The sequence below is a fragment of the Tiliqua scincoides genome, chromosome 8 (genome assembly GCF_035046505.1).
Source record: "Tiliqua scincoides isolate rTilSci1 chromosome 8, rTilSci1.hap2, whole genome shotgun sequence".
Taxonomy (NCBI): domain Eukaryota; kingdom Metazoa; phylum Chordata; class Lepidosauria; order Squamata; family Scincidae; genus Tiliqua; species Tiliqua scincoides.
This window is the reverse complement of record NC_089828.1, coordinates 8823823-8847993: the sequence shown is the minus strand read 5'-3', so window position 1 is coordinate 8847993 and position 24171 is coordinate 8823823. Positions and strand designations below refer to the sequence as shown.

Below are 24171 nucleotides of genomic sequence, written 5' to 3'. Positions count from 1 at the left end.
TTTGGATTTATTGCAGTGTGTCAGTGTTCATCAGCAGCAATGCAAACTGCAAGGCATCTTGCCATACTATTGGAAATAAGTTAAATGTCTAGTCTTCTGCATGAACTTGGATAAAATGTCTGAAAGGAGAATAAACTAGGTGTTTTGGGCTTTTTCAGCAGGTTATGAAATCATGAAGAAAGGGCAGCCTGTACAAAAGGTAGGGATTGTGTTGCCAGATTCCCGTCTCAAGTGCAAATTCTCTAGGAAAGTCCTTATATTGCTGGTGCTCTAGATGTTGCAAAAGGTTGTGAGCCTCCTCACAACCGATGGGGCTAGCACCTCAGGCTGTTCCAGAATGCAGAGCCTTCTGCAGGGTTCTGCAGCTGCCTGAGACCAGCCTTCGAGAGTTTTTTCTGTGCTGCTGTTTCTGATGCAGACACTTAATACTTGTGTTCCTTTGGTCTGGGAAGAAACATTGACAGTCCTTTGTTTTTAATGCTGCCCAGCAGGTGATCAGCGTGCTGCCCAAATGGAGTCCACCACAGGGTTTAGAAGAAGCAAACCTGAAACAGTTTCAGAAGGAACACTGGAATGTCCAGGTGAAGAGAAGAGACTAAAACTTACGTGTTTGCTGTCTCACTCAGAGGCTGTTGAAATGGCTTACAAAAGGGGTTCCCCAAAGTGTTGCATGAAGGCCTTTGAGGCCTTGTGCTAGTGGAGAGGCTCTTGCCTTTCCAGTGCTGATCGGAAGGCATGTCAACATCTCTCAGGGCTGCAGTTACAGCACTGTTGACAGGCTTGAAATGCTGACCATCCCCAAGCATGCTGGAGAAGGACCAGGGGCTGTTGCTGACCGTGTTTAGGAGTACTAGTGGCAGGTGTTGGCCCTTACTTGAGTTTGTGGCTTCTCTGAATGGTTTGGACCAGTGGCTCTCAAACTTCTAACACACTTTTTAGAATGAGACTCTGTCAGGACCCACCAGAAGTGATGTCATGACTGGAAGTGACATCAAGCAGGAAATTTTTTAACAATCCTAGGCTGCAATCCTGCCCACACTTACCCAGGAGTAAGTCCCATTTACTATTATTGTTAAAGGGCACAATCTTAGCCAAGTCTCCAGCACTGGCATAGCTGTACCAGTGGGGCATATGCTGCATCCTGCAGTTGGGAGAGAATCATGGAGGCCTCCTCAAGGTAAGGCAATGCTTGTTCCCTTACCTTGGAATTGCATTGCCCTTCTGTCAGTACTGGAAAGTTGGTTAGGATTATGACCAAAAGCATATACAGTGGTGCCTTGCAAGACGAATGCCTCGCACAACGAAAAACTCGCAAGACGAAAGCCTTTTGCGATTTTTTGGTGACTCGCAAGACGAATTTTAATGACCGTGCTTCACAAGACGAATTTTTTTTTTAATGCTTCATGCCAGTTTATGCTCACATTCACCTTAAGGAAGGGGGAGAATCTTCATGCCAGTTTATGATCACATTCACCCTAAGGAGGGGGGATCTTCATGCCAGTTTATGATCACATTCACCCTAAGTAGGGGGGGGATCTTCATGCCAGTTTATGATCACATTCACCCTAAGGAGCGGGGGATCTTCATGCCAGTTTATGATCACATTCACCCTAAGGAGCGGGGGATCTTCATGCCAGTTTATGATCACATTCACCCTAAGGAGCGGGGGATCTTCATGCCAGTTTATGATCACATTCACCCTAAGAAGGGGAGGAGCTTCATGCCAGTTTATGATCACATTCACCCTAAGAAGGGGAGGAGCTTCATGCCAGTTTATGATCACATTCACCCTAAGGAGCGGGGGACCTTCATGCCAGTTTATGATCACATTCACCCTAAGGAAGGGGGAGGACCTTCATGCCAGTTTATGATCACATTCACCCTAAGGAAGGGGGAGGACCTTCATGCCAGTTTATGCTCACATTCACCCTAAGGAAGGGGGAGGACCTTCATGCCAGTTTATGCTCACATTCACCCTAAGGAAGGGGGAGGATCTTCATGCCAGTTTATGATCACATTCACCCTAAGGAGTGGGGGACCTTCATGCCAGTTTATGATCACATTCACCCTAAGGAAGGGGGGGATCTTCATGCCAGTTTATGATCACATTCACCCTATGGAAGGGGGGGATCTTCATGCCAGTTTATGCTCACATTCACCCTAAGGAAGGGGGAGGATCTTCATGCCAGTTTATGCTCACATTCACCCTAAGGAAGGGGGAGGACCTTCATGCCAGTTTATGATCACATTCACCCTAAGGAGTGGGGGACCTTCATGCCAGTTTATGATCACATTCACCCTAAGGAGTGGGGGATCTTCATGCCAGTTTATGATCACATTCACCCTAAGAAGGGGAGGAGCTTCATGCCAGTTTATGATCACATTCACCCTAAGAAGGGGAGGAGCTTCATGCCAGTTTATGATCACATTCACCCTAAGGAGCGGGGGACCTTCATGCCAGTTTATGATCACATTCACCCTAAGGAAGGGGGAGGACCTTCATGCCAGTTTATGATCACATTCACCCTAAGGAAGGGGGAGGACCTTCATGCCAGTTTATGCTCACATTCACCCTAAGGAAGGGGGAGGACCTTCATGCCAGTTTATGCTCACATTCACCCTAAGGAAGGGGGAGGACCTTCATGCCAGTTTATGATCACATTCACCCTAAGGAAGGGGGGGATCTTCATGCCAGTTTATGATCACATTCACCCTATGGAAGGGGGGGATCTTCATGCCAGTTTATGCTCACATTCACCCTAAGGAAGGGGGAGGACCTTCATGCCAGTTTATGCTCACATTCACCCTAAGGAAGGGGGAGGACCTTCATGCCAGTTTATGATCACATTCACCCTATGGAAGGGGGGGATCTTCATGCCAGTTTATGCTCACATTCACCCTAAGGAAGGGGGAGGATCTTCATGCCTGTTTATGCTCACATTCACCCTAAGGAAGGGGGAGGATCTTCATGCCAGTTTATGCTCACATTCACCCTAAGGAAGGGGGAGGATCTTCATGCCAGTTTATGCTCACATTCACCCTAAGAAGGGGGAGGAAGACAGCGAAGAAAGTGATGTCAGTGATTGTGAGCAAATGAGCTCCATAAATTCTGACTCTAGTGATGATGAGTTCTTGGGGTTTCCAGAAAACTAGAGTACTCAAACCTTTAAGTCTCTCCATTTGTTAATGACAGTGATAATAGTTCTTAATGCCACTGTTGAGTGCTGTTCACTTTACATGGAGAGAAAAATACGGTATGCCTTTAAAGAGCACTTAATAAACACTTTTTAAACCAAATTTGACTTTGTTCTGACTTTTTTTGCCCATAGGAACGCATTAATTAAATTTCAATGCATTCCTATGGGAAACCGCGCTTCGCAAGACGAAATTTTCGCAATACGAAACGACTCGCGGAACGAATTAATTTTGTCTTGCGAGGCACCACTGTACATAGTGTTAAAAGTACAGCTGTGTCACACTGCCCCAAATGCAGTCACATACCATAGTATAATAAAGTCTTAATATATAAAGAGTAAAATATTGAAATGAATGGGGACCCATCTGAAATTGGCTCGCGACCCACCTAGTGGGTCCCGACCCGCAGTTTGGGAAGCACTGGTTTGGGTGATGCCTGTGGTGGGAGGCCCAGATCCTGAGGTGTTCCTCCTTGTTCTAAGGACCTGGAAAGAGAGAATGAAGACTTGAAAGGCAGATTGAGGGAAACTCAGCAAGAACATCGAATCTTACTGGAGAGAATAGGCGGGTTGCAGCTGCAGCTGAATGAGGTAAAGTGCTGCTTGCAATGGTCAGGAGAGATGCTTAGCCTTGGGGGCAGTTGGTGCATCAGGTTCCCAACAGAAGAGGCTTTTGCTGGCTCTCTGTGTTGCTCTGTATGTATGCAGGCGAAACAAGGGAGAAATGGACTTCGGGGGTTCCTTTGTTCCAGAAAAGAGCCAGTGTGGTGTAGTGGTAAAAGTGTTGGGCTGTGACAGGGAAGATCCAGCACAGCCATGAATCTCACTGCATGACCTTGGGCCAATCACTTTCAGCCTAACCTGCCTCACAGGGTGGTTGAGGATAAAATGGGCTGAAGGAGACCTTGACCTCCTTGGGGGAAGGGCAGGGTGGTAGTAAAATAGACATAAAAATCTAGGATGAGGAAGAAACTGCAGACTTGGGTTTCTGGGAACTTTGACACATGGAGAGAGAGTCCAAAATTGTTTCATTTTAGAGATGATTTGGTGGTGTGTTTGTGTTCTGTGTTGCAGGAGCAAATGGTTGCTGATGATCTTGAACGTGAGGTAAGGAGAAAACATGTCCCCCACCTCCTGCAATTTTTTTAGAGCGAGGGGAGGGGTGAGGTGGGTGGTATTCCTTTACCTCCTTAGCCAATTCCTTAACATTGGGTTTGAGATTGGAAAGTACGATGGACAGATTTGTCCTGGACCAGTTCTAATATAATGAGCATTCACAGTGTCCCTGGTAAAATTCCTTGCACAGCGTTGCTCAACTCAGGCTACAGTCCTGTGCACAGTGATCTGGGAGTAGGGGCTATTGAACATAATGGAACTTACAGCCTAATCATATGCATGTCTATTCAAAAATAAGTTCCATTGGATTCAATGGAGCTGACTCCCAAGAAAGTGTGGATAGGATTGCATCCTTAGTCAGCACTGTAGTGAGGTGCAACCCTACCTGGCAAACTGGGCTTCTTTGAACTGGGTTTTTTGGGCTCTCTCTGGGGCAGATCTATCTATCTAGACAGGTGCTACAATATGGAAATCTCTGGCTCTTCAGTCCTGTCCTGCAGGATTTCTATTACTATTATTTATTTACCACTATAAAATAATTCGTGAGGTGGTTTACAGAGAAAATCAAATAGCAAAGAGCTCACAATCTAAAAAGATGCAGACAGACACTAGCAAACAGCCATGAGAAAAGACCCTGTGCTGGGAGGGGGGCATGAAGAGGAACAGTTGCTGTGTGTAAAATGCTGTGTAAAACGCACCCTTGCAAGTGCCTGTCTGCCCAGTTGGCAGGGTGATATTCCTGGGTGTGTGGATGCTGCTGGGTGTCTCCTGCAGTGAAGCTCTTTTGCTCACTTCCGTTATCCAGAAGGACGAGCTCAGGAGGCTTCTGGCGGCAAAGGAAAAGCAGCAGGATGACAGCGTGCGAACGCTCGACGCTCTGAAGGCAAAACTACGATTCTACGAGGTGCGTCCCTCCAGTGGGGAATGTGGAGTCCACTTCTGGATATCCCCGCAGAGCTGAATGGATCCTGGGGCCACGTAATGGGGTGGAGTTGTAGTTACGCCCACTAGGAATGCCCTTGCATGACTCCTATGTGCAATAAATGTTGTCTGTAGCCATGCGACTAGGAAACGTTCTCTGTACTGCATCTGCAGTGACTGTGAATGAAAGTGGATGCTTCAGAATCTGTTCTAAAACTTCCCACCCTTCAGCTCTTTATCTTTCCATTAATCTGCCCTGTTGACTATCTCATTTATTTGGAAACTGTAATTCTCTCTTCAAATTTTAGGGTGACCACACAGGATCTGGAAGCAGTTTTGGCAGCAGTGAGTATCTTTGTTTAGAGGAACAATTCAGAACTGGAGCTGGCCTGTTGCTCCGTTCCATGTCCTTAGAGCCTAATGCTTTATTTAACGATCAGGCACCTGAAGATTTGATTGGTTGGTTCGGCTTGCAGCCCTCTCTCCCTCCCCTCCTCCAGCTACCGGTTGGTGGTGCCCCCACCTCCACAGCTCCCTGGCCTCTACTTTCTTTTGAGCAGGGCACTGTAACCCTGGTCTTGAGGCTCTTTGCCCTCCTTGGTGAGGATGCGTGTGTAAATTCTATAATCCAGCAGCTGATCAGCACTGGCTGCAGAGCCTCTCGGGCCAGGCTCCTGCTTCTGTTGGAAGAATGGCCTGCTTGGCATAGCTTGTGCTTTTGTCCAGTTTTTGACAGCTTGTTTTGATTTCTGAAGGGAAAGAAGACGTTCTGCTGAAACAGGGTTCATTGTTTTCTGCAGAATCCCAGGTAATCAGGTTCATGTATTTTTGACTATGGGCTTATCCACAGTATTGCTGCTGGTGGTGCTCGCTTGAGCACACAGCCTTTTCGTTGTAGTATTTGTGCATTGCTGATGGGGATCACTTGGTGCCCTCTTGAGGCTCCAGAAAATCTGGTTTTCCTTGTGATTCTGAGAACAGTGTGGGATGGGTGGACTGCAGAAAGCATCTCAAAACGACTGTGCAGTTCTGCAGTGTAGTCACAGTGGTGTACTCCACACATTGATGGAGCAGAAACAACATGTGGACCAGAGATTATCATGCAGTAGAATGAGCTGTAGATGGTACCCCAAATGCTAACCTTGTCTGGATGAGGATGACTTGGGGCGGGGGGGGGGGGAAGAGTTGTAGCTCTAGCCCAGTTAGTGAAATACAATTTTGGCTTCCAACCCAAATTATGCAGATTTAGTGATTTCAGTTATCTCAAGAGGCTCTGAAGAGCTACTGAGATGGTCACTTTCACACCTCCTGTCCTGTTCATAGTTCTTCATGGTGTGCATCTTTCCACACTCTTTGCCACTTGAGATGGCTTTTAAAAGTCAGCGCAAGCACCCACACACATGCTGGGAATTGAACATGGGACCGTCTCCATGCATGTGCTGCCATTGAACTCTCCCACTGAGCTATGAAGGCATTTGAGTTTCACATAGTTTAAAAAGGCACGTTTGGGATAGAAACTACCATCTCGAAATTAACAGACCGTGTGTTTTGCTCTGTCTGCAGCATGTATCTGCTTCAGTGCCAACAAACCTACAGAGCAGGTCCATGGTGCGACCACTGGAGCTCTCGAGTCCAAGCCATTCCTCTGCCTCAGAGACTGAAGCTCTGAGGCGAGACTTGAGCAACATGAGGAACTGCTACGAGACTGCGAGGGGTGAAATTGGCAAACTGCAGCTGGAGCTGTCCTACAAAACCAGTGAGTGCCAGGCCTTGGCCTCAGAGTGTGAGCGGAGCAAGCAGGAATCAGACCAGCAGGTCAGGCAACTGGAGGACGCTTTGAAGGATGTGCAAAAGAGAATGTTTGATTCTGAAGGCAAAGTCAAGCAGATGCAGACCCACTTCCTGGCCCTGAAGGATCACCTGACTAGTGAAGCGGCAGTGGGGAGCAGCAAGGTGGCAGAAGAGCTGCGGGAGCAGCTGAAGGACATGAAGGCCAAGTATGAGGGTGCCTCGGCTGAAGTGGGCAAGCTGAGGAACCAGCTGAAGCAGAATGAGCTGCTGGTTGAGGAGTTCAGGCGGGACGAGGAGCGGCTAGTGGAGGAAAGCAAAGCGCTGCAGAAGGAGCTGGGCGTGTTGAAGGTGGAGCGTGAGAGGCGGGAGCGGAGGGTCGCTGAGGTGGAGGCACAGCTGAGAGAGACGGTGGCGAAGCTGGCCGACAAGTTTGAGAAGATGAAGAGCTCGCTCTCCAGTGACGTGGAGGAAAAGGCTTGGAAGTTGGCAGAGGCGGAGAAGGAATGTGAGAAGCTGCGCATGGAGACACGGCTGCTGAGGACAACCCTGGAGAGCCAGAAAGCTCAGTTTGCACACTATGTGCGACCAGAGGAGCACAAGCATGTGAAGAACCGCTGTGAGCAAAGAATCAAGGAGCTGGAAAGGATCCATGCGGACCTGAAGCAGAAGACTCAGGCCTTGCAGAAGGAGGTGGAGCGGGCAGGGGCCGACAACAGCTTACTGAGGCAGCAGCTAGACTTGCTCCGGAGCGAGAGAGACAGCCAGCCTGTGCGTCAGAAGGTCAGCGCAGAGGTGAGGAAGGCTGGGCAGCTGGGCAGAGGACCTGCAGAAATCATAGAGAAGTCTTCCAGGCACAGAGCAGAAGTGGAGAAGGGCTGTGTGAAGGAGAACATGAGCCCCCTTCGGGCTGTTTATGTCTCTCCAGAAAAGCACGACAAGGAAATAGGGGCGTTAAAAGCCAAAGTTGCTGATCTAAAAAGACAGCTTGCTGAGTGCAGCCAAAAATATGAGGAGGAGCGAACCAAGTCGGGCGAACTTGTATCCAAGATGGCGGCTCTGCAAGAGCGCTTGAAAGAGCAATATGTGCCAGCTGCAACTCATGAGGAGACCAAGGCTATGCTGAACAGCATGCTGGATAAAGCAGGCCAAGAGCTGTTGGATCTAAAGGGGAAAATGGAAGGTGTCGAGCAGGAGTCTGAGAGAGTCAAAGAGGAGAATGGAGCCTTGAAGAGGGAGATGCAAGCTCTGCAGAGCCAAATGCGAGAGGAATATGTTAGCACCAGAGAGCACCAGAGTCAGGTGGCCACTCTGAACAAAGACATCCAGAAACTCCAAGATAACAATTCTGACCTGCGGGCAGAATATCGGAAGAAACAAGAGGAGGTGGTCCAGTTGCACGCAGAGATGGAGGCCCAGAAGAAGGAGCTGGACATGATTCAGGAGTGCATCCAGTCCAAGTACGCCCCCCTGACTAGCTTCGAGGAGAAGGAGCGTCATTTTGAGGCTGCTGTGAAGGAGCTGCAGAGTCAGCTGCTGGAGGAAGGGAAGCAGCGCAAAGCAAAGGAGGAAGATATCAGGAGATGCTGCCAGGAAAATGAGAAACTGAAGGAGGGCATTCTGGCCATACAGAGTGACCTGCAGCAGAACTACATCCTTGCTGAGAAGTCACATGAGATGGAGAGAAAATTTGCGAGTCAGATGGAGGATCTAAACAAGCAGCTGTGGGGCCTGCAGCAAGAATGTACCGTGCTCCAGCGCGAGAAGGAGCAGCTCAAGGAAGAGAGCGCCCGGCAGCGCTCGGAGGCCCTTGAAGTGCAGAGCCGCCTCCAGGGTCAGTATGTACCAGTGGATCAGGTGGAGGCCTTGAAGGGGATGCTCAGCAGCACCATTGAGGAGCTGAAGGGCGAGCTGAGCAGCAAGGTGGCCAGCTGGCAGCAGGAGCTCCAAAGAGCACAAGTTCTGCAGCAGGAATTGGCCCACATCAGGGCCAGTTCAGTGCCGGTGGCGGAGCACACGCGCACCAAAGAAGCCCTGGAACATGCCCTGGGGGAAAGCCAAGCGAGGGGTGAGGAGGTAGCCCGGCTGAGGTCTGAAATCCAGAGTGCCAAGCGGGAAGTGCAAGAGCTGGAAGGCAGAGAGGCGTCTCTGTTATCTGAGTACCAGGCCACCAAGAGCAGACTGGAGGGCCAGGTGAGCAGCATGACTGAGAAGCTTGCAGAACTGAGCCAGAAGTTGGAGGCTGTGCGGGAGGAGGCTGTGCAGGCGAAGATGGAGGGACTGTCCATGAAGGATGAGAAGGAGCTGCTCCAGTCGCGGAGCTTCAGCATCGAGCAGGAGATCAAGGAGCAGAAGGAGAGATATGACAAGTCTCTAACCACCATCACCGAACTGCAGAAACGGATCCAGGAGTCTGCAAAGCAGGTGGAGGCCAAAGACAACAAGGTGAGCGGGGTGGGGGGGAGAGCTGTGCAGGCTAAGTATCAGCCAGTGAAACCTCTGAAGGTTCTCCTTGGCTAAATAAGGCAGAGGTAATGTGGAAAGGGGCCACCTTCAAATGAGCCATTTTCTGAAATTGCTGGGAGGCAAACGTAGCTACCTAGTGGAATTCTGCATAACCTGCCTGGGAAGCAAAATGTTGCTTATCAGCCTGGAAGGGCCAGACCTCCTTCCTTTAACAACCTGGGAGTGAGTCCAGGCAGGCACTCTCTCTGTAAAAATATCCACAGATCTGGTTCAGCTTCAACTTCTAATACCTGTGAAACCTCTTCTCACCACTTTTGCTTAAAAAGAAACCCCTGATAGTTGTGTAGGAGAGGATGGAGCAGTGTTGCTCTGAACCCGTCCTTGGGTGGAGTCTTGCATGCAGCTACACTGACTTTCTTTGTTGGAGTGAAATAGATGCACCTTCCCAAGTGACTGAGTTTAGGGTTTACTCCAGACCATGGCAAACTGCATGAATTTAATGTTGGTGTGGGGTCAGCTCCCTGCTTATTTACTTGGAACTGGGGCAGTTGAAGCATGGGAACTTCTGGTGTCGCCTGTGTTTGCCTTTCCCTCATTCATTCATACATTCAAAGAAAGACCTTGCAGTGCTTACTGGGGAAAACCAAGCACCATGGCTTGGTTGCAGTTGCTTTTGCGCTGCTCACTTGTGCTAGACGGGTCAGAGAATTGGAAGAATCAAGTTATTAAATTCCTCTTCATGTTAACCAAGAGCCCCTGAAGCAGCCTCAGTAGGTAATGCTGAAAAATCAGATGTCTGTCTTGACCCCCTGCAACGTCTGTCTTGAAGATTACTGAGCTGCTTAACGACGTGGAGCGACTCAAGCAGGCCCTCGATGGTCTTTCTCGGCTGACGTGCAACAGCAGCGTCCCAGCAAAGAGGCAGAACCAGCAGATGGAAACGCTCCAGAGCCAGGTGAAGACCCTGCAGCAGCAGCTGGCGGTAAGTGATGTGCTGTGGCCGTTGGAGGGAGCTGCAGTGGAGTGGTGGTAATGGTGAAAGAGTAGCAGTGGCAGGGCTGTGTGCGAAGACACGAGGGGAGCACTAAAAGTGCTCTTGCGGAGCAGCCTTGGGCTGGTTTTGTGGCTTTGTTTGTGTTTGTTTACAGTGCAGAACAAACGAAAATTCTGAAAGTATTTGCAGAACACAAACAAGCCTAAATACGACCATCATTTTAATGGAAGTTATTGGTATGAATGGATCAGAATATTCTACTGGAAATGCTGTTTTATTTGTTCCAGTACAACAAAAATCAGTTCACGTTTTCATAGTGTTTAGTCCTGTTGAGCCACTCCTCCAGGGAGCTCTGCTTTCATTTAAGAAAAGAGGCTTCTAGTCGCTCTTTGGTGGCAGTGCCCCACGTGAAATCTCAGGAACTGGGGGCATTGCTGGGGGGTGATATCTTGCCTTCCCAGTGCTTGGAAGACGCGCAGTTAATTGTACTTGAACATGCATCTGTGGGAAGCAATCAGTAGAGTGCATTCTTTCTTTTAGGATACAGAGAGGCAGCATCAGGAGGTCATCTCAATATATCGAACACACCTGCTTAGTGCTGTTCAGGTGAGTTCTCTGGCTGTTCAGGGCCCAGAGGAACATGGCAGCTTCTCTACTGGGGGGTTTTCCTTGTCAGGTTTTGACATGTGTGCCCCTCCCTCTTTGCGTGGGCATTTCCAGAGCCAGCCTGCCTGCTTGTGTGCGTGCACTTGTCTCCTGTGAGTGAGTGCTGGCAGCTTTATACTAGCAGTGCTGTCTTCAAGGCTCAGCACTGATCTCATGTAAGCACTTCCCTGCCCGCTTTGCTGCCTTAAAAGTTAGACCTATTCCTGGGTATATTTGTGGTGCTGATTCCAAAAATGGCACCAGTTTTGCTCTGTCTTGTTTTGGAGATACAGCATCAGTGGAGTACATGGAGAGGGGGGGTCTAGGGGGTCACTTTATCCTGGTCGGCATGTCTGGGGGGCGTCCCCTGACATGCCCCCCCATCGGTCCTGCCTGCTGCCTCCCTTTTGTAGGCCTTCGGAGATCATATACATCACTTCTGATTTCCCTGAGAAACCAGAAGTGAAGTTTTTTGACCCTATGAGGGCCATATGAGGCCTTCAGAGGGTTGAGGAGGCAACGCACGGCCCCTTTGGTGCTCCAAAGGCCTCTGGAAGGAAGGCAGCAGGCAGCGCTGGTGGGGTCAGCAGCAGTCCGGCCGGTAGGGTGGCAGCAGTTTGTAGTTGTGGCCCTGGACAGCACTGGGACCCAAATTGCCACTGCCTGGCATAGCCTTGTTGGGTGAATGGTTCAAACAGCTTCCTTGTGAGGACGCCTATGACATGGCTTCCAGAAAGTCCAGAATGTGTATAAAAACCACAGTGACCAGCAGCGAAAAGGAGCTCAGCTGTGTGGAGGATTAAGTGGAGCCTCCCCCCCCCCCCACACCTTGTCAGTGCATCAAGCAGGACAGTCTGGGGTGAGCTCAGGCTTGTGGGGTGTCTCGGGGCAGATTGTGTTCTGAAAGACTTCTCTTCCTTTTGCAGGGCCACATGGATGAAGACGTCCAGGCAGCCCTTCTCCAGATCATCCGCATGCGGCAGGGCCTGGTTTGCTAGTGGTGGGGGCGGAGGTTGCGGTTGGACTCTGGTCCAGACAAAAGTAGCAAGTACTGACTATTCAGGGATGCTTCTTGCATGTCCGAGTTTTGGGCTACAGTGGTGAAATACTCATCCTTTCCTATTTATGTCCAGAGCGGAGAAAAATTATGTCCACGCGCATTCAGCAAAGCAAAAGGGCTGTTACTAGTTTACATACACAACATATGCCTCGCCTCTTTGAAAGGCAACAGTCTGTGCTTGGAGTCCAAATGGCAAAAACCCCGTTCTTCCGACTGTCGGACTGTCCACGCTGCACCGTAAACAAGACACGACCCTCTGTGCCCTGCCCCAGTAAACCATCTTCCACCTCCTGGCAAAATACCCAAAGTATGAACAAAGGCAAGAGCCCTGAACCAAAGGCCAGAACCTCTCCTCTTGGGTTCGGCAAGAATGCTGTGAGACAGCATTTCCAATGTGACTTTATCAAGCTGATGCTATCTGTACAGCTAGGCAGCTGCTAGTGTCAAATTATCTGTTTTGTTGTGGCTTGGCTGGCCAAGTTGCACCATGTTAATCTCAACCACCTTTTTATTGCTGTTTACATGAGAGAGAGAGAGAGCTCTGCTGGACACTAACTGTGTTGTGTGCTTTTTTTTATGAGAGTTATTTTTTCACAAATTTGTTGCTACTCTGATTTACTTTACTTTCAGGAACAGCAGGACTGGGATAGTAGCACATGAAAAGCTATTGCCTTATCTCAAAATGCAGCAGACTAAAACGTTGTTTTGGAGAATGACTTTGCTTGCTTTTTAAGCAGGAAAAAACCTTTATTGAAGTCTAAAAGCAGCAGTTGGGACTGCATCCAAAACCAAAACAAAATCCTACAGAAAATATTTGCAGAAAGACCGACCACGTGTGCCTATAGCAGTGGGCTCTTCAGAGGCCCTGGAATCTCATAAAACAGCAATCTTTTCCTGCTGGGGTGTGTGTGGTCCAGCCTTGCCTGGATTGGTGGGAAAGGAAGGTGATCTTGTTCTGACAGAGTCTTAGAAGAAGTGTGTGGTTTTAAGAGTCTAGAGCCAAGGGTTGAAGAGGCAGCATTTTTCTAGGGAACAGTCCCAGAGAGTATCTCTTGCACAAGCCTTATTGAACTGCTTTTCTTGTATAAAGTCCATTTATTTGAAAGGCCTGTGCAGGACGATGGAGGGAGGTTATGACCTGAGAACCTTTGAGAGGATATGTAAAGAAGGGGGCCTAGTTAGTTCAAATATCACTCAAGAAGCCTTCATATGAGTTAGATCTGTCTAATGGCAGTTTCTTGCAGTGCTTTCTTTGGTTTTTAAGTACTACATTTGTAAATTATGTACTATAATCCACTGCAGTGGCCTTTATTTATGCAGGGGGGGGGGGACAGGTGAGCAGTTTGACTTGGTTTAATATGTGTGTGTCTGATACAGGGCTTACCAGCCACAATATTTCTTTCATCATTCTGTAAGGGTTCTGCAATTCCAAAGGCAGAAGTGTTGAATCCTGCATTTCTGGAAACAAGCACCATTCTTAATGAGGATCTGTGAAGGGGATGGCTTGCACAATGCTGGTTTATTCATATCTGTGTGCAAGGCTGTGCGGGATCCTGTGCAGAATTAAGAGTGCAAATGCACAGTGCTGTGCTGAGGCAGTTCTGGCAGCGGGTGTACTGTCACATTTGCACAGATTGTGTAGATGGCACTCCCTTCCCTCCCTGGTGTGCCCCTGCTGGAGGCCTTGCCACATTGTGCCTCTTCCTCCTCACAAGCAGGCAGCTAGTTGAGCACCAGTGTCTTCAGCTTCCAGATCTGCAAGCACCACTTCCGTGTATGTCTTGACTGCTCCTGTTCAAAACCTGGCCGCCATGCCTTCAAGCCGTGGGGTCCTTCCCTCCTGGCAGCCGAGCTGGTTGTCTCCATCAACAGCCTCAAGTGCTATAATTGGAACTGGAACAAGGGTCTTCCCCGTTCCAGGAAGAACCTGCATCTTCCCACTTCCAGAGCTGGCCACTGTCTGCCTCTTCCCGAAGAGGGTCTGGTAGAAAACCCATTTGCCAAGTATTCTTCTTAGCAGCATATTTTGTAACTGGACAGTTGAAGCTTTGATATACTAACACTGACACTTTGGGGGATAGTGATTTTCCTTACTCTGGGAGACTTTTTGTGTACTTTTATTTTCTCTCTCTCTCCCCCACACTACATATATCAATAAAATTTTATCTTCCATGTTGTTGCTGAGCACGTTCTGTGATTTGCTGAAATAATGTGCGTGGCCTTTTTGTGAGGGGTGGTGGTGAACAAAAGAATATACCTGCCTAGAAAGCTGGAATGGGTTCATCCAGTCTGGGGGAGGTTCCCAAGGCAATTTTTTTTGGGTGGTATGGAAGGAAAAGGTGTTTTTGCACATGTCCATGGACCAAAGCTATTATTGCTACAAGACATGGAAAGATTTCCCTTCTGCCTACCCCGGTTTAATGGCAGAGACTTTCCCGATGCCAGGTTGGAACCTCCCTTCATCAACTGCAACCTATATCCACAGCTTGGACCTCTTCAGGAGTAGAAAGAAAGAGTCTGCAGCACAGAGATTGGCCAGCACTGGAAAGCCTGAATGCAGGTGGAGCTTGGCCTGCTTAGCACAAGGCCTGAGAGCTTCTAGGCTGTGAAGGCAATGCAAGCTACAGGCTTGCTTTTGATGAGGAGAGGATCACGTTCCAAATGGATTTGCCCTGCTTTGGAGTCACTTCAGAGAGAGACCCAAACAAAGCCCCCAGAATCCACTTGGGGTGTCAGAGTGCTTCATCTGATCGTTTCCACCAGCGTGTGTGCTGGAACCTCTCCTCGCACTTCAATTGCTTCCCTTAGATGTTCGAGTGTTGTAGGTTTTCTACACTGAAGTATGTAGGAATTGGAGCTCATCAAAACGCTGTAAATTTTTTGGGACACACCCTATATATAGTTCCTGGACTTTTGCTCTCTGTGAGTTCTCAGAGGAACTGTTTCCAGGACCTTTTGGAGTTTTTATTGCATTCTTTCCTATTTCATTGTTTCTAATATTTCTCCTCATCAAAATTACCTAGTAGCTGGCTTTAGGCTGCAATCCGGTATACACTTTCCTGGGGGTAAGCCCCATTGAGCACTATGTGACTTACCTCTAAGTGGTCATGCATAGGATTGCACTGTTGATTCCCTTATGAAGGCCTTCTATCCTTAAGCCCATCCAATTCTGAAATGCTGGTGCATAGGCCACTATCAGAAGAGGTGCTTTCACAGCTGAGTGTTGTCCTTTTAATGCTGGGCACCTAGGACACACTTTAGAAAGTTTATCCAACTCTGTCATGGAGCTATTTTTTTCCCCACTGGCCTCTTTAGAATGGATCACGGGGAAGATGCTTTTTAGGGCAGGTACTCAAAGTGCAGACCAAACTCTGAGGCAAAAAGGAAAAGAGTGGCACCTAGTGACAGAACTTCCCCTTGCAGAACCCATGGGGAATACACGTGAGGCTGGGGAATAAGTTCACATTAGATGGTGCCCAGGACCCATTTGTGGCCCTCAAACACCCCCAATCTGGCTCACAGGGAGCCCCTGGTCTCCAGTGAGCCTCTGGCCTGCTGGAGCCTCTGCTGGTCTGATGAGACTGCACTCAGCGTAAGGGCAACTGCTTGACTTCTTGTGCAAGCTGTGGGCTGAGGGCTCCCTCCGCTGCTTGCTGTTTTTGTTAATTTATTCAAAATTTAAATGTGAATTCTTTTTTCCTGGCCTCCAGCACACTGTCAGAGATGACGTAGCCCTCCTGTCAAAGTTTGGACACCCCTTGCATTAGACCTTCACAGGTTCACAGTAAAGGGGTCATGAAATGTATCGTGTGGATTAGATCTCTTGCAGTGCAGCTCTGACTGGCCAAGTGCTTGCCTGTCTAAGGTTCTCCCAAATAATGTTCCTCACTGCTTTGGGAGGTGTCGCTGGTAGGTCTGTGTTTGGTGTTAGAGTGACGGCATGCAGGTTGTTCTAGCTGCCTCCGTGGCAAGCCAGAGCCTGTTGCGTTTAGTCCACAACCCCACCAATGTAAGACTGCGCCTGGCCTCTGGTGTGAGTGGGAGTCCATGTGTGCTCCTCGTTGGACAGCCTCTTCTCCATTCATGCCTTTTAGCTTCTCCTAGCATGTATGCACTGCTGAAACAGACGCCTGCGTTGGCTCGGTCATGTCGTGAGAATGGATGATGGCCGGATCCCAAAGCATCTCCTCTATGGAGAACTCGTGCAAGGAAAGTGCCCTACAGGTAGACCACAGCTGAGATACAAGGACATCTGCAAGAGGGATCTGAAGGCCTTAGGAGTGGACCTCAACAGGTGGGAAACCCTGGCCTCTGAGCAGCCTGCTTGGAGGCAGGCTGTGCAGCATGGCCTTTCCCAGTTTGAAGAGACACTTGGTCAACAGACTGAGGCAAAGAGGCAAAGAAGGAAGGCCCATAGCCAGGGAGACAGACCAGGGACAGACTGCACTTGCTCCTGGTGTGGAAGGGATTGTCACTCCCGGATTGGCCTTTTCAGCCACACTAGACGCTGTTCCAGAACCACCTTTCAGAGCGCGATACCATAGTCTTTCGAGACTGAAGGTTGCCAACATGGATGGAAACTCTTGTGCAATTTGCTTTCTCTAATCTTTCTGTCTCTTGAGTTGTTGCATGATTTTGATCCTTGTCGTCATCTCCTTTTTTGATGAGTCTTAATTTGTGAATAAAAATGGAAGTATTCTAATTGCCCAGGATTCTGTGTGGATTTTAAGAACTTTATTTGAGGAGCTGAAGGGAGGACCCTCCTCTTTCCTAGCCCTGAACTACTGAGAAGTTTGGAGTGTTCAAAACATGGAATCATCTTTCTAAAGTGTATCCATTTTTTCAATTTCCGTTTTCTTCCGCGTTAGGCGTTCTCACAAAGTTATCTTGCTGGTGTGTGGTGAGTTGTCTGCTCTTGTTACACTGAAGCACATGTAGCCACATGGTGGGAATTTAAGGTCAAGTTCAGGCATGGGGGGAAAATATGAGAACTTCCAGAAAATTCTGTTCTGCTTGCTCTTACACCCTTTAAATCCAGTTTTCCCACTGTTACCCACTCAGATGCATAACCTGAATTTAGTAAGTTAATAGTTTCACATTATTACATAGCAATGGGGGGGGGGTTTTCCCCCAAAGTTCCAGCAGAAGTTAAATTTAAATATGGAAAGTGGAAAATTGCAAGTTTGGGGTTCCAATTCTGTACTTCTCAAGAATATCCAGTGTGTATAAAAGTATCAAATATTTGGTCTCGACAACCTGAACCCCTACAAACCTGCTTGTTTTAGTCACTGTATGACTATTCAGGGAGTGTGTGTGTTGGGGAGGGCTTGTTGCTGTGTTGGGCAGCTAGCTTCAAAGACGTCCTAGTTGAACCATGTGAATGAAAAGGGTGTGTGGTCTCCGTTTGCTTTTTTGGCATAGGGGGCTCGGCTGCAGGAATCAACACCTTGTGGTTCTCTGTCTCTTGGCAGAGTCCCAGGAGGACTTTTGCTTTCCAGGCAGGTGGCCCAGAAAGTGCAGCCACCTGAAAAGCGCAGCAGAGGAGAGATGCTGCCTTGAGAAAGCAGGACACTAGTTCAAGACTGCACAGATGAGCAGCTGAATGAACAGGTGAATAAGCAAAGCACAGAGGCAGACAGCAGGGGGCAGCGTTCCTACATAGATGTGAAGGAGAGAGGCATGTGCTGCACCAAGAGGAAGCAAATCAGACCCCCAGTGGGAACTCCTGAGCTCCTGCTCCTGGAACACCCCATCTGTCCACTCCCTTCTCAGTGGTCCTAGGTTGGCCTCGCTTCATGCTTAGCATTGTGCAGCTCCCTAGAGCGTTCCCGCACTTCCTGGAGACGCATCACCATTGCCCACGTATTGAAAGTTGAAATGACTGCTGCAAGGATTTTGCCTGCCTCCCAGCCCCTGCCCTTCAGCTGTGCCTGCTGCATTTGGATGTTCTGCTTTGCCTAGCTTTGTTACCAGTGAGTCGTTTTTCCCCCAGGATGAAAATAAATGGATTTGCTTCCCCCCCTCCCCCAAAAGGTTTTAAGAAACAGTCTTAAGTGCCCTGAATGTTGGGGATGTTCAGGAATGTGCCTTCAGGCAGAGCTGGGTTTTGGATTTGCTGTGTGATATTTGGTGGCTGGAGCCATAGAGACAGGGCTTGCACAAGTGAGCTCTTGTGGGAGAGTGTGAAAGTGGAGGGACAACGCCGTACACAGCGTGCTTTCTGCTTGCCCTGGCAGTATGGACTCTGTGTGGCCTCAGTCTGCCCACCAGCACAAGACACCTCTGGGGCCCCAGAGCCAGGCCACAGAGAGTTACCAGACATCCAAAGTGCCTTGATGAACCCCCAGTGCTCACAAATCTGTTCACAGCCTGTAGTCCTGGGAACCGAATCCCAGACCACTATTGCTTTGCTGTAGCTACTGACCTGAGTTGGGGGCTGACCAGGCCAAGTCCCCAAACAGTTGGACAGGAAGTCCTTTGCTTGGTCCTGGGTGGGCTTTTGGTGCTGAGTCAATTTTGCTTCACTTGAGAAAGCTCCCAGAATGACATTTGCTGCTTGGAGTAAGAGACCCCCCTGCTGCTGCAGCTACTTTGGCTGCGTCCTCATCTTGTTAAAATGGGTGCTTGTTGAGGGCTCTCCCTGTAGGAGAATTTTCTCCTCTTGGAGATGGGTTTCTCCTGAAGTCCTCAAGGCCTGCAAGTGAGAGCTTGGCGAGATAAAGGAGTCTTGACCGTTAGCCTTTTTCCTTGGCTTGTTCTTCTGCCAACCTGGCATCAGTTGCTGGTACCTTTGGCGGTTTCCTTGAGTTTTAGTGTGTGTTTGTTGCTAGTACAACATTGTTTAACATGTTGGGTCACCAAGTAAGAATTTTCCTCTTCAAGCAAGTGGGAGGGAAGTGCACCCACATGCACAAGCACAAGGTGTTGACACTTTCACTTAACCAAGTTGTGTTGCACTGGGGGGAGGGGGGCTCTGCAGCATTCTCTCCCCGTCCCTTGTGTGTGTGTTGCAGCTGCTGCTCAGCCCCTCTGCTCCCTCCCAGCACGTGCCCTGGTCCTGCAGTTGGAAAGGAGCACTAACAGGGCAAGGAGGAGGCAGTCTGCAAGCAGGCCTTGCACTGCCTGGCTTAGGAGTGAGGCAGGGCTGGGGGCAGAAGCCCTCCTGGGCCCAGGAGTCTCGCTCCAGAGCAAGACGAAGGGGTGTCCTCAGTGGAAGGAAAAGGGGGCCTGCATTTTCTTTCTCTCTTTCAGCAGGGGCGGGGAGTCTGCGGGCAAAGCCACTTTGCCTCCGCCTTAGTCACCATTCAGGCCCTTCCCTACTCAGTGCTGCTTCCTCAGGATCGAAGGGGCCACAGTCCAGCCAAGGGGATGTGACTGCCTCCCCTTTGGGTGTGTTGCAGGCTTGGGCTGTCTCCTTTTCTTGCAGTGGCCTGCCCCCCTATCTTCACTCCCCTTTTCTGTGGAAGTCCTCAATTAATTGTGCTGTACTCTCTTCGGTGTGGTCATCCTGGGTGTGTTTACACCTGATGGGTGGCAATTGCACAGAGCTCTCTGCAGGGTCAGGAAAGGAGCTTATGGGGTGGAATTCAAACACCCCCTGGAGCACCAAGGGTCATCGGCCATAGTGGGACACGGAAGCCAGAAAGCACCTGGCTGGGGGAGAGGGTGGTTGATGTACTCATATGCAGATTTCTGCCCTGTCTTCCCATCCTCAGAGGGAGATGCCAGGTGGGCTCCTATCACAGAACAAGCAAAGAACCACCCCAACTGCCAGTGCTGGGGTACTTGGGCAGCTGCGCAGGCAGGTCCAAAACCACCTTGGCTGGCTGAGATGCATTCAACCTCCTCCGGCAATCTTCTGGATTCTTTCTGATTTAGTGAAGCCTCAGCACAGATGAGCAGTTTGGTCTCTCGCTTCCTGTCTTGCACTCCGGGGTTTGAGATCAGGATGGATCCCCCCTGGCTGCTGTTCACCAGTTGGATTCTGACCCTGGGGTTTTGGTCTTTCCCTTTAGGCTTACCAATTCCTGACCTGAGGCCTGCCTGTTCCTTTAAGGAAAGGGAAATGCTTGTTCCTTTATCTTGCAAAAGAAATTAAATACATTTTTATGAAAAAAAGCAGAGACTCTGCCATTAAGCTCTTCTCACAAGATAGCCAAGCGTTACAGTGAAAAGGAGCTCCTGCCCCAGGAAGGAGTGGATGGTCCAGCCTCTTCAGCCCCTGCCAGCTCCACAGAGGACACAGGACTCCGGAAAGGCAAGGGAGGAGCCCACTAGTGCTGGGTCAGTGCGGTGGAGCGGTCAGGGTGCAGCCTCCAGCTCTCAGCCCAGCACTCCCATTCTCCCTTAGGCAAGGGGCTTGGATGGTCTGGGGCAGGGGGCATGTTGGCTCTCTTGCTTCGTGAGCCCCCTGCTGGCCTCCTCCTCCTCTTTGCTCTCTTCTGGTTTTGATGGGGTGGGTGGCTGGGCTACTTAAGCATTTGGCTCTAGCAATAGGAGCTCAGCCTGGGTTTTCCTTCACTGCCCATCTTTCTGTTTCTCCTGCCTGGGCATTTCTGTGCCAAACCTCTCTCTGTTTCTGCTGTGGCACACTTGACTCTCCACCTGCCATCTCTGCAGGCGCAACAGGCTCCCGAAATAGCAGGGTAAATTTCACCACCTCTCCTCCCCTGCCCAAGAAAAATACAATGTAAAGGATCAATCAGCCTTCCAAAATGCAGTGTGTGTGTGTGTGGGGGGGGAGGGGGATGGATGTTCTGCTCCTTTTCTTTGTTGTTTCTTTTTTTTTTTTTGCAACAAATTAGGTGGGTCCTGTCAGGTTTCCGGGAAGTCAGCCAAAGCCTGTGCGTTAGTTGCACGCCATGTAATCATCGACTTAAATTGCAGCTTTGGAGAAGTTTGTCTATATGTAAAATCATCCACCACTCCTATGAGCTGGTGCCAAAAGAACGCCTCCTCCTCCTCTGCCAGCCTTGCAGAGTTGTGTGGAAAAGTAAGAGGGAGGGGGGGTGCCTCCATAGCCGAGCAGTTGTGCGTGCCCATGTTTTTGGACTGGAAGCTTCTCAGCCAAGTGGCAACTGCTTGTAGCTCTTGGTAGTGAGTGAAACCACTTAGCCGAGAGGCACTTCTCTCTTCCAAACTTCACTCATTCCATAGCGAAGCCCTGCAGCCTTGGTCAAAGGTTGGTTCTCCAAGCCCACAGGACGTTTCTCAAAGGAGAGGTGATGATGGATTCTAAAGTGCCACATGCTTCACCTTGGCTTGTCCCTTCAGTTCTGGAAGGGGGGAGATTGCCTGCTAACACTCGTGCCCTGAGAGAAGAAGCCCTGCATGGGCTCAGCATGTATATCAGCCCTGCTGGAAATCGGAGACGAAATGTGTGGCACGTGTGAAAACAGCAGTTTGGCAGGCACAGGGTGAGAGGGTGGAGGCTTGGCTGCTGGAGAAGAACCCTTCTAGACACTCTCCAGCCAATGCACAGCCAGTGACTCAAGTCACACTCATCGCTTGTGCACATCACAAGAGTTGTGAGACCTTTTCCCACAAGTCCTTAGGGTTGGTTCATGTGTACCCCCCTGCTTTTCAGCCACAGCATGGCAGGGGGGTACTAGGCTCTACTGCCATGATGATCCCGTGCCACTGCCCCAGCAGGATCAGGCCAGGTGGAAGTGGTGACAGCTGGGGTGTAGCTGTGCAGCCCTTCCAAAGAAGGTGACTTGGGGAAGGAGGGTGCAGAGTAGAGACTCAGCTGTGGGGAGGCAGCTGCTGCATCTAGTGACAGTGGTAGGACTTGCAAATGCAGTACCTGTGGAAGGAGCTACAGCATTTGGTAAAGTGGTACTTGTGCAACAAAAGGCTTGGTTTACCTGGCACACTTGCAGCAACTGTTACCCTGCACATGCCCAATCTCATCTGATCTTGGAAGCTAAGCAAGGTCAGGCCTGGTTAGTACTTGGATGGGAGACTGCCTGGGAATACTGGGTGCTGTAGGCTTATACCATAGTCTTTCGAGACTGAAGGTTGCCAACCATTTGCAGCCCAATAATCACACTTGCAGATTATGGGGAATCTCCCTGCTTCTGATCAGACAGCCAAATTTTTGGAAAGGTGGTTCCAGCTCAGAGGGTCTCCACTTTCTTGGTTAAAGAACAGCACTGGTCACTGAGGGGAAAAAATCTTCCCTTGCACAGTGAGGGGGACGTTGCAGGGGTGAATCACATGACATGCCTGAACCAGCAGGTTTTGCTGCCCCCGGAAGGGTAAGCATGTTGAGGGAAACACCCATCTCTTTGGGGGGGGGGGCAACAAGTGTTGCTGGGATTCAGGCAGGCACAGGAAGTCTGCCCAAGGATGATTGACAGTGCCAGAGAAGAGACTAGTGTGGATTTTGCCACTAGGAAACCCCTGGATTATCCTGGGTTGCGCGTCCCATGCGCATGGACACTTGTGGATGGGACTCCCAGATGCATTTCCCTAGAGAATGACTGCATATCTGCCTCCTAGGGAAGGAGAACATGGTCGACACTTGGCAGAGAGAAGATTGCCAGATGGTGGCCATCCTCTTCTGCCAAGAAGCTGCTCGTGACTGTTGATACGCTCTCTTCCTAGGGCCGACAGGAGCAGCAGCAGCAGCAGGCCCTCTCCAGCCAGACTCCTCACCCAGTTGCAAGTGAGTGAGTGAGCATCGCCAACACCCTCCCGCGCTGCTCCAGCAATTGCCTCACAGAGGTGCAGCTTGCCAATAAATACTGTGTGTAATTACACCGTGTAAATGGGGAGGCTTCAAAAGACATGTTGATTTTGGAGCTGGTTCTGGATTGCAGAAACAGGGCCTGGCCTGGCCTTCCTCTTGTAGGTGGTGGAGAGGCACTCTGCACAGTGCTTCGAGGGGACGTGAGGAACTGGAGCACTCTGGAGCTGGGAGCCAGGCTGCCATGGTCCTGCTCCTTTGGAGAATCATTGAAGCCGAAACAAAGAAAGAACTGGCGTTTCCACAAAAGGCATCCTAATTCCTTGTACCCAAAAGGTGGCTTGGGAAGCAAAGTCATTGATCCATTTTCTTTTCTTGAAAAGACAAGTCCATTTGCGCTTCTCAGAAGCAAATGAATGAGCCTACACCACAAGCCGTCCTGGTTCCTAGTCACTTCCTGTGTCTTCTGTGTTTTTGCACTAAATGGAGCTCTAGGAGACAACTCATGGGGCTCGCAAAAGAGCCAGAGATTGTACCATGTCAAATGGAGAAACGGGTCTGTTCATTAATACAACCAGGCCTGGTGAGCCTTGTAGAGTAGACAAATGCGCTCAGGCGAGCTTTTCTTTGTGTTTCTCCCACAGAAGAACACGGGGCAGGTCAGTCACCGGGGGGGGGGGGGGGATGGTGCGAAACTGTTTGCCTGCCAGAATGTCGGGGTCACCACAGGTCAGTGAGCAGCACACCTGTGTGGTGCAGTGGTCACATCCCGGGGCATACTGAGTTCAAATCCTTGCTCAGCCATGAAGCTTGTTGAGTGGCCCCGGGCAGCTTACTCTCAGCCTCACTTGCCTTGCAGGATTGCTAAGCCCACAACTGCAGAGGTTACAATGGAGGAGGGTGGGGTGCAGTCAGGGGCAAACCCCGACTTTTTCCACAAACAGCAACTTTGGGAGAGTAATTTGGGGCAGGAAAATGACCGGCAGGGGAAAGAACAAACCTCCTCCCATGCCCCAGTCCTGATCAAGATCAGTCCCCCCTCCCCTGCTGTTCTGGTGTTAACCATGGGTCTCTGAAGTGCTTTGAACTGACCAGCTTTGCCTGAGCATTTCAAGACAAAGATGGACTGAAGAAGGAACATCTTCAGCAATTTCCAAGGTGGCAATTTCATGTTCTGCCAACTCTTTTTTTTGGGGGGGGGGGGGGAATGACCCTTCCCCATAACATGGCCACAAAAACTGCTCTAACCTGACAGATTTTCGCAGGCTGAAACACTCTCAAGTTGGCAGTGTGGGCA

The 24171-nt window shown here is 49.8% G+C and overlaps 1 protein-coding gene and 1 pseudogene across 7 annotated transcripts in view; both read left to right on the top strand.

Annotated features, from left to right (window-relative positions):
- The window catches only part of UACA (uveal autoantigen with coiled-coil domains and ankyrin repeats), a 43304-nt gene extending 29800 nt beyond the window's left edge, over positions 1-13504 (top strand). For 3 of the 7 annotated variants that reach the window (XM_066635570.1, XM_066635564.1, XM_066635568.1), the window contains exons 9-19: positions 159-199; positions 489-581; positions 3678-3785; positions 4269-4301; positions 5116-5214; positions 5540-5576; positions 5987-6039; positions 6795-9464; positions 10315-10467; positions 11020-11085; positions 12051-13504. In XM_066635570.1, coding sequence (XP_066491667.1) covers positions 159-199; positions 489-581; positions 3678-3785; positions 4269-4301; positions 5116-5214; positions 5540-5576; positions 5987-6039; positions 6795-9464; positions 10315-10467; positions 11020-11085; positions 12051-12122 — 3425 coding nt within the window. In that variant the 3' untranslated portion in view covers positions 12123-13504. The remainder of the gene's footprint in view (positions 1-158; positions 200-488; positions 582-3677; positions 3786-4268; positions 4302-5115; positions 5215-5539; positions 5577-5986; positions 6040-6794; positions 9465-10314; positions 10468-11019; positions 11086-12050) is intronic. The other 4 variants (XM_066635566.1, XM_066635569.1, XM_066635567.1 and 1 more) reach the window with 3 other exon arrangements.
- An 8553-nt stretch (positions 13505-22057) lies between these two features.
- LOC136659628 (5S ribosomal RNA) lies at positions 22058-22177 on the top strand (annotated as a pseudogene).
- The last annotated feature ends 1994 nt before the right edge of the window (positions 22178-24171 follow it).